The sequence below is a fragment of the Mytilus californianus genome, unplaced genomic scaffold (genome assembly GCF_021869535.1).
Source record: "Mytilus californianus isolate M0D057914Y unplaced genomic scaffold, xbMytCali1.0.p SCAF_4, whole genome shotgun sequence".
Lineage (NCBI taxonomy): Eukaryota > Metazoa > Mollusca > Bivalvia > Mytilida > Mytilidae > Mytilus > Mytilus californianus.
The window spans coordinates 43,595,880-43,614,301 of record NW_026262690.1 but is presented as its reverse complement, the minus strand read 5'-3'; the positions used below and the strand labels follow the sequence as shown (position 1 = coordinate 43,614,301).

Sequence of the window (18,422 nt, the reverse complement as noted above, 5' to 3'; positions counted from 1 at the left end):
AAACTTAACTTTGACCACTGAACCATGAAAATGAGGTCAAGGTAAGATGACACCTGCCAGCTAGACATGTACACCTTACAATCATTCCATACACCAAATATAGCTGACCTATTGCATGCAGTATTAGAAAGAAAGACCAAAACTCAAAAACTTAACTTTGACCACTGAACCATGAAAATGAGGTCAAGGTCAGATGACACCTGCCAGCTAGACATGTACACCTTACAATCATTCCATACACCAAATATAGTAGACCTATTGCATACAGTATAAGAAAAACAGACCAAAACACAAAAACTTAACTATAACCACTGAACCATGAAAATGAGGTCAAGGTCAGATGACACCTGCCAGTTGGACATGTACACCTTACAGTCCTTCCATACACCGAATATACTAGACCTATTGCTTATAGTATCTGAGATATGGACTTGACCACGAAAACTTAACCTTGTTCACTGATCCATGAAATGAGGTCGAGGTCAAGTGAAAACTGTCTGACGGGCATGAGGACCTTGCAAGGTACGCACATACCAAATATAGTTATCCTATTACTTATAATAAGAGAGAATTTAACATTACAAAAAATCTGAACTTTTTTTTCAAGTAGTCACTGAACCATGAAAATGAGGTCAAGGACATTGGACATGTGACTGACGGAAACTTCTTAACATGAGGCATCCATATACAAAGTATGAAGCATCCAGGTCTTCCATCTTCTAAAATATAAAGCTTTTAAGAAGTTAGCTAACGACGCCGCCGCCGCCGCCGCCGCCGGATCGCTATCCCTATGTCGAGCTTTCTGCGACAAAAGTTGCAGGCTCGACAAAAACTGCAAAATTTTGTTAAAACTACCAATTCGGTGGCAGCAACCAAACAATGGGTTGTTCGATTCGTCCGAAAATTTCAGAGCTGATAGATCTTGACCAGTTGAACAATTTTACCCGATGTCAGATTTGCTCTAAAAGCTTTAGTTTTTGAGATATAAGCCAAAAACTGCATTTTACCCCTATGTTCTATTTCTAGCCATGGCCTCCATGTTTGTCGATGGATCAAAACTTCAGATACAATTTATAAACTAGATACCCTAAGGAACATTTAGTTAAAGTTTGAAGGTAATTGGCCCAGTAGTTTCAGAGGAGAAGATTTTTAAATGTTGGCAAACTTGAACAAATTGTGTAAAATTGTCTTTAAAGGGCAATAACTCCTTAAGGGGTCAATTGACAATTATGGTCATATTAACTTTTTTGTAGATCTTACTTTGCTGAACATTATTGCTGCTTACAGTTTATATATAATATATCTATAATAATATTCAAAATAATAACAAAAAACTGCAAAATTTTGTTAAAACTACCAATTCGGTGGCAGCAACCCAACAATGGGTTGTTCGATTCGTCTGAAAATTTCAGAGCTGATAGATCTTGACCAATTGAACAATTTTACCCCTGTCAGATTTGCTCTAAAAGCTTTAGTTTTTGAGATATAAGCCAAAAACTGCATTTTACCCCTATGTTCTATTTTTAGCCATGGCCTCCATGTTTGTCGATGGATCAAAACTTCGGATACAATTTATAAACTAGATACCCTAAGGAACATTCAGTTAAAGTTTGAAGGTATTTGGCCTAGTAGTTTCAGAGGAGAAGATTTTTGAAATAGTTTACGACGTCAGACGACGACAGACGACGGACGCCAAGTGATGGCATAAGCTCACATGGGGCCCTTCGGGCCCCTGTGAGCTAAAAAGTAATACAATGTACAAGGTAAGAACCCCCAAAAATTAAAGACTTTAAATTAATCCCATTGAAATTGGTTAAAAGATTTGTATTTATTTTCAATTGAAGATTTCTTGCTATTGCACAATACTGTGCAATTGAAGATTTCTTGCTATTGCGCAATACTGTGCAATTGAAGATTTCTTGCTATTGCGCAATACTGTGTAATTGAAGATTTCTTGCTATTGCGCAATACTGTGCTATTGTGCAATACTGTGCTATTGTGCAATACTGTGCTATTGCGCAATACTGTGCTATTGCACAATACTGTGTTGTTGCGCATACTGTGCTATTGCACAATACTGTGCAATTAAAGATTTCTTGCTATTGCGCAATACTGTACAATTGAAGATTTCTTGCTATTGCCCAATATTGTGCTATTGTACAATACTGTGAAATTGCGCAATACTGTGCAATTGAAAATTTCTTGCTATTAAGCAATACTGTGCTATTGCGCAATACTGTGCATTTGAAGATTACAAAAACTTTAATGAAAAAAAATATGAACCCCAAAAAATTGGAAAAAAAAATCCCCCCCCCCAACTTTTCGCACCCCCCCTCCCCCCCCCCCCCCCCCCCCTTCCTTGGATTTATTACCCCCAAACTCAATCCCAGCCTTCCCTTTGTGGTATGGAACCTTGTAGTACAATTTTAGAGAGATCCATACACTTACACACAAGTTACTGTCTGGAAACTAGAAAAAACGCAATGAAGTTTATTTAACTAAAGTTATTGGCAAATTTCCAATGGAATTTATTAATAATAAAGTTTTTGGCAAATTTCCAATATACATAATTTAAAAGCAGTTTAGGTGAGATAAACAAAAAAGCTTCATCAGCAACATTTTATATTGGCAAATTTCCAATGAAGTTCATTACACTAAAGTTATTGGCAAATTCCCAATGGAATTTATTAATAATAAAGTTTTTGGCAAATTTCCAATATACATAATTTAAAAGCAGTCTAGGTGAGATATTCAAATGAGTTTCAATTACCAACCTTACACTGCCTTTTAAATTATGTTTTGTACTTAAGTAATTGTCCATTAACCTGGAAACCCTTTTCCCCCCTTTTTTGCACCTTATTCCTTAACGGTTTGAGCCATAACTTCCAAAGACAATTCTTACCATCCCTTTGTGGTATTCCAATATCCAAAATCTAAATACATGGTTAGATTCAGCATATCAAAGAACCCCAAGAATTCAATTTTTGATGAAATCAAATAAAGTTCAATTTTGGAACCTTTAAACCTCAATGTGGACCAATTTAATAACCGGGCCCAAATATCAAAAATCTAAATACATGGTTAGATTCAGCATATCGAAGAACCCCATATATTCAATTTTTGTTGAAATCAAACAAAGTTTAATTTTGGACCCCGATTTGGACCAACTTGAAAACTGGGCCCATAATAAAAAAACTAAGTACATGTTTAGATTCAGCATATCAAAGAACCCCAAGAATTCAATTTTTGTTAAAATCAAACTAAGTTTAATTTTGGACCCTTTGGACCTTAATGTAGACCAATTTGAAAACAGGACCAAAAATTAAGAATCTAAATACACGGTTAGATTCGGCATATCAAAGAGCCCCAATAGTTCAATTTTTGATGAAATCAAACAAAGTTTAATTTTGGACCCTTTTGGCCCCTAATTCCTAAACTGTTGGGACCAAAACTCCCAAAATCAATCCCAACCTTCCTTTTGTGGTCATAAACCTTGTGTTTAAATTTCATAGATTTCTATTTACTTATACTAAAGTTATTGTGCAAAAACCAAGAAAAATGCTTATTTGGGCCCTTTTTTAGCCCCTAATTCCTAAACTGTTGGGACCAAAACTCCCAAAATCAATCCTAACCTTCCTTTTGTGGTCATAAACCTTGTGTTAAAATTTCATAGATTTCTATTTACTTATACTAGAGTTATTGTGCGAAAACCAAGAAAAATGCTTATTGGGCCCTTTTTTGGCCCCTAATTCTTAAACTGTTGAGACCAAAACTCCCAAAATCAATCCCAACCTTCCTTTTGTGGTCATAAACCTTGTGTTTAAATTTCATAGATTTCTATTAACTTATACTAAAGTTATAGTGCGAAAACCAAATGTCTTCGGACGACGACGACGCCATTGTCATACCAATATACGACCGCAAAATTTTTGCGGTCGTATAAAAAATTATAATAATTCTTACGGTAAACTTCTATACAATAAGATCCAGCCTTTCTGGTTAAAAATACATGTAAACTTGTTCTACTTAACTAAAAAATTCCCACAGTCTAGTATCAGAACTGGAGTTTTTGAGGTTGTATGGTCTGTTGTTTGACTGTTATGGTTGGACTTAACCAACAGCACACCTTACGGACTTAGGGTGATGAGTAAGGGCCTGAAAACAGTTATAACAAACACAGTGAAGTAGGTTTTAGAACTTGTATCTTCAAAAGCGCATGAGAAAGTCATATAATTAATAACAATATAATAGTATATAAGGCAAATAATAGAAACATATAATTCATATGATTTTACAATATAATTGATCAATTAATATCTTTGGTATACAAACTTTACGTTAATGCATGAGCATATGCATTTTAACTGACGAACACGGATGCTTATAATATTTCTTATAAATAAAAGCTTATTTAACATTCAAATATATAAGCAAGATGCGGACTAAATCTTAAATGTATGAGCATAATGCGAGACCTAATATTTGAACCTAACGGAGCATAAAGCATGTGCTGAACAGCATAAAGTATTGAATGCATAATATCTTAACAATGGACATGAATAAACATGTTGAATTCTTTTATCTTTCGAATTATAATCATGGTAGAGCATATATTGCGCTTGTAAAACCTTAAACTATTTAAAAACCTATTAACCCAAAAATTATCAATTCCGACGATGAGCATTGGTTGAGAAATATTCGAAATCGAGACAAACTTAGCATTACGAAACTAATCGTGAATATTCAAATAATATAAATATTAAACAATATAATATGAAATGGGGAAACTAGCTTTTAAAATATATATGCTTGCTTTGTATCAAAAATTCATGACTCGTAATAATATAGGGCTAAACAACAAGAATAGTTTACGATAAATAATTTCTTATTAAATTAGCCTACACATGTGGAAATTACGCATAAAGCGTTTATTAAAATAATTGACATCTTACCCTTGCAGAACTGACCTTAATTCTTATTAAGTATAAACAAGCGATAAGTTAAAATTATCATTTCCAACATGCAGGGTAAAACTAAATTCTATAATGCGTTTAAAAATACCCTTGAGTACAGAAAGTTTGTGAAGAATAAACCAACCTTTTTTTTGAACATATATACATCTATTTACACTGATCGAGAAACAACAATTTGATCTTAACTTCTTTACTTGCAGAACTCATAGATATTTAACTTCAACTTTACTAAATGAAATGGAAACGAAACTTTACGAAGTTTCAGGATTCAATTGAATAAAATAATGAAAGAAACATATTAACTTTGAATAATTAAAATACTTGACTCACCTGAAAACAGTTATAACAAACACAGTGATATAGGTTTTAGAACTTGTATCTTCAAAAGCGCATGAGAAAGTGCCACTTTTGAGACCGAAATTCACTTGTTCGATTTTGCTTTACTGTTTCAGGTTCGACCAATCAGATTCGTTAAACACCCGAGCCACTTAGTTACCCTGATAATTTGGGGTAAAAAGGGGCGTGGAAAGATCTTTGCTGGACAGGACAAAGAACCCTAATTGACCAGGTTACCTAGACATATGTTGTTTACACAACAACTTGATTGTGTTTAAAGGACAATAGACTTAGTAAAAAGACATGTCTAATTGTATCCACTTAGCTTGTCGCTAAACATCTTAAATTGATAAAAATAATGCCTAACAAAGAGAAAATCTGAAGTGACAAATGCCAAAGTAAATATCTGTCAAATTTGAACTTTTTATCTTAAATATATCGAGAATATAAAAATGATTTCCTTCAACAATAATGAACGAATATAAAACAAAAATACTTTTAATCAATACTGCAGTTTCGAAATGGACTTTAAATAAATAAAATATCTTAAACTTATTCCTTTTTGCTGAAAACTAAATTTTCACAAAAATATAAAATGAGGTCTAAAATGACTCTATGACACTAGGATAACATAATTATTTCCCCATTTTGTGCCTCATATCGTAAATGCTTTGGGTAGGCAAGGAGATATTTTTTCTCATGATCATTACACACTCTCAAACTAAATATCTATATGTTTAAATGCATGTGTGAGAATTTAAATGATTAAAATAAATTCCTGGAAAAAGGCAATCATTTTAAGGCCATTATTTTGGGTATGTAAGTATAAAAGAGGAGACAACTGAGATTCATATTCAAAATTATAATACAAGAAAATACATTAGATCATTATATAGCTGCCATAAAACTGTTAATAAAATGTCTGAACAGTGTCCAGCTGTCCATCTAACATGTATTTGGCTAATTGTAGTTTTTTTTCCCCATTAAATCTGTTGCTGAAAAATAAAATAAAATGTCAGTCTTCTTTTAAAGATAAATATCAAATAGAATATAACTTGTTTTAAAATATTATATCCAAGTAAACAAAGAAGCTTGTAAAATATATATAGCATTTAACTTTTATATGCAAAAATTAAGAGAGCATTTTCAAATAACTTAGAAGCTGGTGAATATATTGTTATTAAAGTATTGATGATGTATATGACGTAATATGTTCAGTTTTTCACATTTCTTCTTGATAATATTTAACTGGTAAACCTCAAAAATATTATATCCAAGTAAACAAAGAAGCTTGTAAAATATATATAGCATTTTACTTTTATATGCAAAAATTAAGAGAGCATTTTCAAATAACTTAGAAGCTGGTGAATATATTGTTATTAAAGTATTGATGATGTATATGACGTAATATGTTCAGTTTTTCACATTTCTTCTTGATAATATTTAACTGGTAAACCTCAACTACAGAATATATACAAAACTGTAAATCTTTCCTGTCCTATTATGGTGTTGTTCATATAAAAATAAGAAGATGTGGTATGACTGCCAATGAGACAACTCTCCACCAGAGACCAAATGATGTAGAAGTTAAAAACTAAAGGTCACAGTACAGCCTTCAACAATGAGCAAAACTCATTCCGCATAGTAAGCTATAAAAGGCCCAGAAATAACAAATGTAAAACAATTCAAACAAGAAAACTATCAGCCAGAATAATGAACAAAACAATAAACTAAAAACAAATATGATATACAGCAATAAACAATAAACTGCTTTGCTGAGCGCAGCTGGATACGTCCTGCAGAGGTCCAACCCTGAACAGTTGGGGCAAAATTTGGATTGTAATTAAATATTTGACATATTATAGGTTTCTGAATAAATGTAGTCAAAGAACTTGAAATTAGTTATATGAATTGAATTTATCTTCAATTAGAGATTTATTGCTGTTGTGCAATACTTAGTAAATCTGTTGTCAGACTATAAACAAATAAAGTTCAATTTCTTCTCAATGTCATATTTGAAATTTATGAAAATCAATAGGGAGATTACATCAATAGCTATAAATAATTCACCAAAGTTTCATGAGAACTGCTGAAAGCATTTTTAGGTTAATGTCCAAAAACTGGAAAATCCCCCCTTTTTTAATGAATAAAACCCCATAACTAAGAAATGTAAAATCTAAAATTTATAAAAATCAAAAGGGAGCTTACAAAAATAGATACAAACAATTTACTAAAGTCTCATAAAAAATGCTGAAAGCATTTTTGAGTTATTGTCTGAAAACTGGAAAATCCCCCTTTTTGTAATGAATAAAACCCCATAAATATATATTCTAAAATTTGTAAAAATCAAAAGGGAGCTCATGTCAATAGATATAAACAATTCACCAAAGTTTCTTGCAAATTGGTGAAATTGTTTTTGAGTTATTGTCTGAAAACTGGAAAATCCCCCCTTTTTAAATGAATAAAACCCCAAAACTCTGAAACGGTAAATCCGACATTTATAAAAAATGAAAGGAGGCTCACGTCAATAGATATGAACAATTCACAAAAGTTTCATGCAAATTGGTGAAATTTTTTTTCAGTTATTGTCCGAAAACTGGAAAATCCCCCCCTTTTTTAATGAATATAACCCCAAAACTTGGAAACGGTAAATCCGAAATTTATATAAAACGAAAGGGAGCTCACGTCAATAGATATGAACAATTCACAAAAGTTTCATGCAAATTGGTGAAATTGTTTTTGAGTTATTGTCCGAAAACTGGAAAATACCCCCTTTTTTAATGAATAAAACCCCAAAACTCAGAAATGGTAAATCTGAAATTTATAAAAATCGAAAGGGAGCTCATGTCAATAGATATAAACAATGCACCAAAGTTTCATGCATATTGGTTAAAGCATTTTTGAATTAATGTCCGACATGTTGACGACGGACGGACAGACGGACAGACGGATGGACAGACGGTCAGTGGTATACCATAATACGTCCCGTAAACAGGCGTATAAAAACCACTGAATTACAGACTCTTGACTTGGGACATGCAACTGTTGTTTTTTTTTTTAACTTATGTTAAAGCTAAATATTCCTTCTGTGATCTCTGAAGCAAAAAAAACATACATTTACATTTCTCATTTTTTCCCTTTCTGTTTGAAAGCAAGATTGTCTATGGGTAAAAAAAAAGTGTTTTCACTTTTTGATTGAATAGTTTCAATGAGATGCTAATAAAGTTGCATCATGGGTTATGCAATAGATACAATTAATGGGGGTATGGACCTCAAGTATTATTTTTTTTTAGTGCAGTTCTGAAATCTGTTTCTACATTTATTTTGCAATTTTAGTATTAAATTTGTACTTACAATATTAATTTCCTATTTTCTATAAAATAACAATTACAAGAAATATTCCTTTTGACTTAAAAATCTTATATTTGTAATAATTTTGCAGGTAAAAAGTTAGAATTGATTCGATAGACTTTTAACATAGCAATAAAAAAAGTCACAGTATCATTTACCAATATGGTAGTGTTCCTGACCAACTCAACTGGTGAAGATGCTGACACAACAAGTCAGAATAAACATTGAAAAAGAAGGGTATGATACACATTTCCATAAATCAGTTAGAACACGCTTTATATGTAGATTTAATACATTTAATGAAAAGAATATAACAGTGTGAAAAATTTCATAAAGATTCATCAAAGCATACTTGAGACACTTGAAAAATTGCCTTCGACAATTAAAGGAGACATGACACGATTTTTTTTAATTTTTTGTTTTTTATCAAATTAATAAACATAAGTCTTAAAACATGTTTTGTACAATTTTGCTGGTCAAAACCTGATAAATCAGCATTTTTCTGGTCAAAGAATCAAGCGCTTGTCATTAAGAATGATTTTTAATTAGATAACGATCACGTGATCGTGCTTACGTCAGTGGTTTAATACAAGCTGGGAAAATGTCTCTTAACTGGACGATGTCGATACACTATGGACGGTATTGACAGCACTTTTCCAGATTACTGACAAACTATAAAGACATTGTGTGTGAAAAATAACCAAGAAAAGGATATTAATTCTTCATGTGAAGAGTCCAAAAACGACGATTTTTCAGACAATACCGATCGGATTGTTACCATACATATTTGGTTTGTCTGATGAATAAATTTAATAGACCGCTTTCTGCATTTTTTCATTTAAATAAAACTACTTTCTAATCATGATTGAAAATATAAATTTCTAATTATTGATGATCAAATTGTTCTTTTTTTTCTCTCTGTTACGGTAATGTTATAATTATGTGTGCGCCAGAAGCAGAAAAAAAACGATAGTAAAAGTCAAATTAGGCGTTCGCAAAGTGTCCGTTTTTATTATTATTTTTTATTACATAGAGACTTTTAATAGGTATAAATTATCACCAAAAGTTATGCTAATAATTTTTTGGGTTGGAAACCATACATCACACCAGAGACATATAATACATATGTAATATATGTCTCTGATCACACAAAGGATTTGTATAGTGAAAAATCCTTTACACACTATTTCTGCATTAGGATATTCAATTAACAATTTTATTACTTTCCCCCTTTTATGTAAAAAATTCAATTCAATATTTTATTTACGTCTCACCTAATGTATAAAATTACACAATACAAAACATTTATTGGAGGCTGTTGTTTTAGTGATTAAATGTTGACACCTATAGCATACTTGACCAGGTGAAAGGTAAGAAGGCACCTGTAGTGTGATTTAGTCACGTGTTATGTTATTTACCTTTAAAAATCATGCATTTCTAAGAAAAACTATCTTATGTTGTAATAATTAATATAGTTATACTACACTTCTAAAGTATGCTATTCCATCCAGACCTTTATAAATCTAACTTCAAATTTAAGGAATTACACAAAGTAAATTCAAATTCACTTATTTCCACCCCTCTCTTCCAAAGTCATTTAGCAATCAATTTGTTTATTGCTACCAGCAAAACGCTTGAGTCCAGGAAAATATTCGCAACACATAATGTTCTTTTTCAAAATATTTTTTTCTAAAAGGGGTCATTTGAATAAATGTTAGATTTTCAATCGGACTGAGCAGGAAAATGTTTACATGTAACATACTTCAGTCTTTAAGAACATGAGTTGTGTATTAGCTGTACTTGGCTTTGATCTAGCTAACAGTATTTGTGCGTTGTCTCTATTGTTTTAACGTTAGTGGTTTCTCTACTTCGTGCCAATCTTTTGCGTTAGACTGGTTTTTATAGTTCTTATGTACTGCTGTCACACGTTGGGGGGGGGAGAGGGTACCGTAGGCGCTCACAAACATATACCACCGACACATTTTGAATGTGCCTGTCTTAAATCAGGAGCATATAGATCAGTTGTTGTTGTTGATTCATGTCTGTCAATTTTTTTCTACGGAAATTATTTTGTTATAAATAAGTTAGTTTTCTCGTTAAAATTGTTTCACATTTTCACGTTGAGAACTTTTAAAGCCGAATATAAGGTATGGGGTTTTCTCATTATTGGAGGCCGTACAGAATCGACACTTTCTTCATTTATTATAAAGTTTCCATTTTAAAAAGAAATGTTTTTCATCATCTGAATCTTTACCAACTAAATAGTTGTCAATATTTATATTCGATGTTCAATATAATAAAATTGAGAATGGGAAGAGGGAATGTGTCAGAAAAAGAATGTAAAAGACTTATGATTCACATTCTCGTATCATTTCCTTGTTTGCTTTTTATGTTTTATTTTGATAATTTCTTATGAAGTTATAGACTTGCAAGCATACAAGAATATTACTTTTCCATCTCAAGAAGTCAATTAAAAAATGCAACTGTTATAAACCTTTTTATATCTGCATATTCTTAAAAGCAATAAAAATAAGATCTATATACAGGTTGTCTATTATGGGTCTAACATGGGTTAGGGTATTTAATTGGTGGTGCATATATAGGGTATTGTATGGTCGTACTACAGGTATTCATTAAACATATATGATTAGGTAGTTGTACCTGTTTTCTGTACACAACAATAATATATTCCAATCTCACCTGTGCCCTCGGCAAAACCAACATCCAGGATGTACACAAAGAGCTTGTGAAGTAATATTGCGTAATCACTATGTCTTTATCAATCCCCCATGTGGAGTGACATTTGAAGTTTGCAACTTCAAACGAGACCTGAAATTGCGAAAGTCAATCATCTGTACCGTACACCTGTGACCTATGATGAACTCATGGCATGGCACCCGAGACCCCAACTCTGGAATCCTAATGAAAGTGGGCGAAAAGAAGTGTAGTTTGGGCTTGTTAAAAAGTCCCATCTTTACACCTTCTAAGTCTGCGTGTCAATTAAAAAAACAGAAAATATCATGTCAATATTCTTTTTAATTATATTGTTGAATCCATCGGCATCACACATAATCATTGTTTATCACTGTCATGCGTTTTGTTGGATAAATCGTTGCATTAAAATCTCATTAAAATACATATTTTCCTAAATAGTTAACACTTATGTTGCTATCGATGTATTTTTGGGGAAAGTTAGGTATAAATAAACATTTTGAAACACAAATTGAAAATCGTGTCATGTCTCCTTTAAAGTCCCATATCTCTGGACCAAAATACCTGAAAAGGATTAAGAATCAAAAGAGAGCTTACTTATCATTTAAAAAAAAATGTTTTCCATATTGTTAACACATTGATTTGGTGAAAACATGTTTGGGTTATCCTCAGATATATAAATAACCTAGTTTATCATGATTCAGTAATGAAAATCTAATTATCCTAAAAATCAAACAGTACCTAGTGTTTATAAAATCTAACTTTGTGTAAAATTCCATAAGGATTTGTGAAAGCACATTCAAATTATCATTACACATATGAAAAAAGACAATTTTTTAGGATTAAGTTCAATAACTCTGGAACAACTGATTAGAAAGAAATCAAAACTAGTCACTAGTCTTCTTGAAACTATACATTGTGTAAAAATTTGTTAAAGCCATTCTTTAGTTATCAGAATACATGCTTGGATTGAGAGATGGGCAACCGTACACCATAAGTCATACATCTTTCACACAAATAATGAACTGTTGACACAGAGATATGTCACGCCTGTCCACATAAAATTCAGAAAAAGACAATGTGATCGACGGCAACATTGCTTATTAATTCAAAGTCGCTGGACCATGATCTTGTGGGCAGGGCCTAGAAATGGTCGACAAGCTGAGATGTACTGATAGTAATGCAACTTTATACAAAATATTATTGATCTGCCACAAGTGCTCTTATCAAACTGACTTAAGCAGAAAACTTAACATTGAAAATTGCTAATTAATACAGTCACTGGACCATGACCTAGGGGGCAGGCCCTTTAAATAGTCGTCAAACAGATATGTACTGATAGTAATGCAACTTCATTTAAAATATCATTGATTTTTCACAAGTTGATCCTATTAAACTAACTTAAGCAGGAAACTTAACATTGAAAATTGCTTATTAATTCAAAGTCACTGGACCATGACTTAGGGGGCAGGGCCTCAAAATGGTCATCAAACTGATATGTACTGATAGTAATGCAACTTTATATAAAATATCAATGATCTATCACAGATAGTTCCCATCAAACTAACTTAAGCAGAAAACTTAACATTGAAAGTTGCTAGTTAATTTAAAGTTGCTGGACCATGTCAAACCTAGTTGGCAGGGCCTTGAACTAGTTATCAAGCTGTATTAAATATCATGTGATCTATCACAAGTCGATCCTATCAAACTAACTTAAGCAGAAAACTTAACATTGAAAATTGCTTATTAATTCAAAGTCACTGGACCATGACTTAGGGGGCAGGGCCTCGAAATAGTCGTCAAACTGATATGTACTGATAGTAATGCTACTTCATAGTAAATATCAATGATCTATCACAAGTAGTTCCTATTAGGGTAGATGGGGTGTCTAAATTAATATCCATAGAATTTTTTAATAATTTGCCAAAATGTTGTTTATATCATGCTTTTTAATAAAATTATAATAAAAAGAATGGGTCACAGGGCTTATTTTCACGCTACAGGTTGTGCAAAATTGACAGATTTTGTATAGATTATGCATGGAAACCCCAATTTTCTGCCATAAAACGAAAACTACACCATAGAAATTTGAGATAAAATATGAGAAGATAGCTCTAATAGTATGCTTTCAGATAAGAAAAAGAAAAAATGGGGTCACGGGACCCGTTTTCGTCCAACATAATAAAATAGGTTAATTCCTAACACATTCTATTGTAAAAGTAACTTTAACTAAATTATCTGCCCTTACATTTGAGTTGCCTCCCCTTATGTGGCAAAGTTGGAAAAAATAGAATCAAACAAAAGTATTCTGTTTTTTTGTAAAATACAACCATAAATATGATAAAATATGTCATTTTCTATATTCAAATGAAAATTCTTACACATGAATTACCTACTATTCTCAAAATTTGCACCTTTTATTAAAGATCTAGACCGATTGTTTTCTGGTATTTCAAAATCCAAGATGGAGGAAGACACCCTATCTACTTAAACTAACTTAAGCAGAAAACTTAACAATTGTTGACGCCGGAGCTGCCATCATCATCGTTGTCGCTGGAAAAGCAATACCTATGTCTCACTTTCAAGCGATATGCAACTAATAACTTTTATGTTCTACATCTGCCTTCTTAAAATTTGTATTACATGTACATGTACTTGTCAACATTCAGTCTACTAAGGAGTTATAACAATTTTCATAACTGTAAAAATTTTGACTGCAGTTACCTTTTTATTTCTGTCTAAGATCTTCTGGACAGTCTGGTTGTGCAAATGGATGAGCTTTTTTAAATGCTTCCAGTTTAGATAATTCTTCATTGATCTTTGATATCAATGGAAACATTGACATATCTACATTAAATCTGAAAAGAGATACATTGAGGAATCACTAACCATTGTTACAAACAAATCATACTTTTTCAGATTGTTTTAATTATATTTTCAGGCATGCCATATATGTGAGGAAAAAACCTAAATATTCTGAATTTCCATAGATAATACTTGAAAAGTATATACCTTCAAATGCAAAATTTACTAATAAGAAATAACTTAACAATGTCTAAGAGTATAATATTTACTTGTATGACATTTAAAAACAATTAAAAATAAAAGAATTGCCAAGCATGTCTATCCTTTTTTATGCCAAGTACAATTATAATCTATATCCCATGCAACATATAGTGATATCCCCATGGGTAAATTTTTAAAGTCCATGTACTGCAATTACAATCTCCAAAAGTCATTCTGATCAAAAAATAAATATCAAGCTGCATAAATACATATGGTGTAAAGGTATTTTATCATGTTTTGTTCCTGTAGAAGATTTTGCATTGACAAACTTTTTTTTATGAACAGACAGAAAAACATACAGATAAACAAATGTGGTGAAGACCTTTTAATAACAGCTTCCTTTTTTGTTGGCTGACAAGATTCATTTGTTTAAATTCAAATATGAGATAACTATAGGAGCAATACATGGTTTAGGTTATGTAATCTTTATAACTGCAGAGGAAAATATATAATTTTAAACGAAATAATTTACGAAATACAAAAATGATAGACATAAACCAACGACAACCATTGAACTACAGGCTCCTGACCTGGGACAGGCACATATACAATGTGAATGGCTAAAGATGTTTGTGAGCGCTCAACCCTCTCCCTTACCTGGGACAGTGGTGTAACAAATTTTAAAAATCAGTTGCATTTGGCTTAACTCAATAAATTGGTATGAATAAAAAAACATTAACATAAAAACAATTAACATGAAGCACTGATATAAGAGTACTCACAGTAACTGAATGATAGTTCAAAACCAACTAATAAATAAATCATGTTCTCCTAGACTAAAGTATCAATCAGTGTATATTCAACGGATTTAGTGTAAAGACATTATAAAAAGTCTGAGAAACGCATGACCTTGTGCAAGGCCAAAATATAAGTAAATAGTATCAACAGGATGTAGGATCATGAGTTCTCATATCTGTACATATATAGCAATATAAATACTGGCTTTATTCATTTGACAAACTTTACCTTAATGCATTACTAACTTGTGGCACTAAACATAAATCTGCCATGGTTACTTGGTCCCCTAAACAATATTTTCCTGCAGTTTTATTTAGTAATTTCTCCAAAGCTATAAGTGGAAAAACAAACATCATTACAAACTATGTACATGTATAGTCAAATAAAATAAAATCATTGATACAATCTATATTGTTTGGTTGAAACCTCAATAATTAGTATTCTTCTTCAGAAGTAAGCTATAAATCAGAAATGCTTAAAGTAGCAGAATTTACGAAAAGGTAACGAAGCTTGTAATCTATGATCTACAAAAGACAATTTTCAGGAATTGAAGGATCAGAACTCATAGCGGGCAATTATTACATTTGCCAAAAATATAAAATATCTAAATCCCCAATTTGTGATCATTATAACCCTAAAACATACATAAAAAAAAACTCTTTTTCTAGAAATAAATTAATTGTATAAAGAAGTTACTTTATCTATCAAGAATGTTTTTCAGAAAATAGTAACAAAATATATTCAGTGAAAACAGTATGTAACGAATATAAGTATCCAATGACAATGACAATGTATATGAAAATGATAATTTACCATTGTTTTACCTAAATTGACCAAAATAGCTACACCTTAAAAGTATGTTGTATTTACCTACAAATCCTTTGTTTATCCAAAAATGTCCCCATTCATTCTTCTTCTCGTCTCCAATTTTCTGAAGAACAGTTGAGTTCTGCAGTGGCTGAATTCCAGAACAAATTGTTTCAGTTATCTCCCTTACCTAAAAAATAATCAACATAAAGAATTTTACTTAAAGAGGCAGTATCTACAAAAGTCATGATTTTATTTGAAGCCATAAAAATGCTGTAACTTTATAGATATCAAAGAAAAAATATGTTTTGTGTCATTTTCAGGACTCTAATGATTGTAATTAAGAGCAAAATCCTAATTTTTTTTTTCATTTGTTAAGACCAGAGCTCACTAATTATAGAAATATGTACACTCAAGTTACAATCTATGTCCTACCCCTTCTTATAGCACATGTTCACAAGTACAATAAAATGCTCCACTGGGTGCAGCTTGATACGACCGCAGAGGTCGAACCCTGAACAGTTGGGGTAAGTATGGACACAGCATTCAAGCTTGATACAGCACTGAATTTGGATTGTGATTAAATATTTGACACAGCATAGGTTTCTGACACAGAATGAATGTGGTCTAAGAACTTAAATATTTTTAATTTACCTATTCAAACCATATCATTATTATTTGCTTTTATATATAAATCAGAAATAACCAATTTAAAATGGAAAATTTTAAAGAAAAAAAAAGAAAAAAAATCCCCCCCCACAATTTTTTGAACCCCCTTATGATTCATCACCCCCAAACTCAATCCCAGCCTTCCCTTTGTGGTATGGTACCTTGCAGTACAATTTCAATGAGATCCATACACTTGAACACAAGTTATTGTCTGGAAACTAGAAAAATGCTTGTTTTTTGGCCCCTTTTTTGCCCCAAATTCCTAAACATTTAGGGCAATTACCCCCAAACTCAAACCCAGCTTTCCCTTTGTAATATGGAACCTTGTAGTACAATTTCAGAAAGATCCATAGACTTACACACAAGTTATTGTCATGAAACTAGAAAAATGCTTGTTTTTGGTCCCTTTTTTGGCCCCCAATTCCTAAAATTTCGAGGCAATTACCCCCAAAATCAATCCAAGCATTCCCTTTGTGATATGGAACCTTGTGGTACAATGTCAGAGAGATCCATACACTAACACACAAGTTATGTCTGGAAGTTACAAAAATTTGTAAGGGTTCCGCGGAACCCAGTGTCTCGCGGCTCTCGCCTACTTTTGCTGTTAATCGCAGGCTCAACAAAAATGAGGAATAAAATTAATAAAAATATTCCTCTCTATACTATCTTTTGATTGTAGGTAGCTTCTGTCCAAGTTTGGTAAAAATCCAGGATAGTTTATGAATCTAATAAATGTTTTAAAAACTTAAACTGCAGACTGTATGTAATGTTAACTGGAAGAAAAACTATATTGAAGTCCATTTATAAGTAAAATACGGAAAAAATGGAACAAAATTTTAACAAAATTTTAACAAAATTTCCTTCTAGATACTAGCTTTTAATCATAAACAAGTTTCTGTCAAAGTTTGGTACAAATCCAAGATATTTTAAGAAAGTTGTTAAAATTTTAAAAACTTACACCACAGAGTGAATGTAATGTTAACTGGCAGAAAAACTAAGTCCATTTATAAGTAAAATACTGAAAAAATGATTTTTTTTTTTACAAAATTTACTTCTGGATACTATCTTATGATCATAAACAAGCTTCTTTCCAAGTTTGGTAGAAATCCAGGATAGTTTAAGAAAGTTATTAAAATTTCAAAAACTTTAACCACAGAGTGAATGTAATGTTTCCTGGCAGAAAAACTAAGTCCATTTATAAGTAAAATACGGAAATAATGGAACAAAATTTTAACAAAATTTTAACAAAATTTCCTTCTAGATACTAGCTTTTAATCATAAACAAGTTTCTGTCAAAGTTTGGTACAAATCCAAGATATTTTAAGAAAGTTGTTAAAATTTTAAAAACTTACACCACAGAGTGAATGTAATGTTAACTGGCAGAAAAACTAAGTCCATTTATAAGTAAAATACTGAAAAAATGATTTTTTTTTTTACAAAATTTACTTCTGCATACTATCTTATGATCATAAACAAGCTTCTTTCCAAGTTTGGTAGAAATCCAGGATAGTTTAAGAAAGTTATTAAAATTTCAAAAACTTTAACCACAGAGTGAATGTAATGTTTCCTGGCAGAAAAACTAAGTCCATTTATAAGTAAAATACGGAAATAATGGAACAAAATTTTAACAAAATTTTAACAAAATTTCCTTATAGACACTAGCTTTTAATCATAAACAAGTTTCTGTCAAAGTTTGGTACAAATCCAAGATAGTTTAAGAAAGTTGTTAAAATTTTAAAAACTTACACCACAGAGTGAATGTAATGTTAA

General features: G+C 31.5%; 1 protein-coding gene and 1 long non-coding RNA gene across 4 annotated transcripts in view; one reads left to right on the top strand and one right to left on the bottom strand.

Moving 5' to 3' along the window:
* Positions 1-18,422, bottom strand: part of LOC127698360 (maleylacetoacetate isomerase-like) — a 50,125-nt gene that overhangs the window by 21,777 nt on the left and 9,926 nt on the right. The window contains exons 6-9 of one of the 3 annotated variants that reach the window (XM_052201777.1): positions 16,047-16,173; positions 15,405-15,507; positions 14,097-14,230; positions 6,157-6,304 (exon numbers count right to left, since the gene is read on the bottom strand). In XM_052201777.1, coding sequence (XP_052057737.1) covers positions 14,101-14,230; positions 15,405-15,507; positions 16,047-16,173 — 360 coding nt within the window. In that variant the 3' untranslated portion in view covers positions 6,157-6,304; positions 14,097-14,100. Of the gene's footprint in view, positions 1-6,156; positions 6,305-8,663; positions 8,683-14,096; positions 14,231-15,404; positions 15,508-16,046; positions 16,174-18,422 lie in introns of those variants that run through there. The other 2 variants (XM_052201780.1, XM_052201778.1) reach the window with 2 other exon arrangements.
* On the top strand, positions 2,357-5,267 carry LOC127698374 (uncharacterized). Its single transcript, XR_007980810.1, has 2 exons — positions 2,357-2,586; positions 2,743-5,267. It is a non-coding gene; the product is annotated as an uncharacterized LOC127698374 (long non-coding RNA).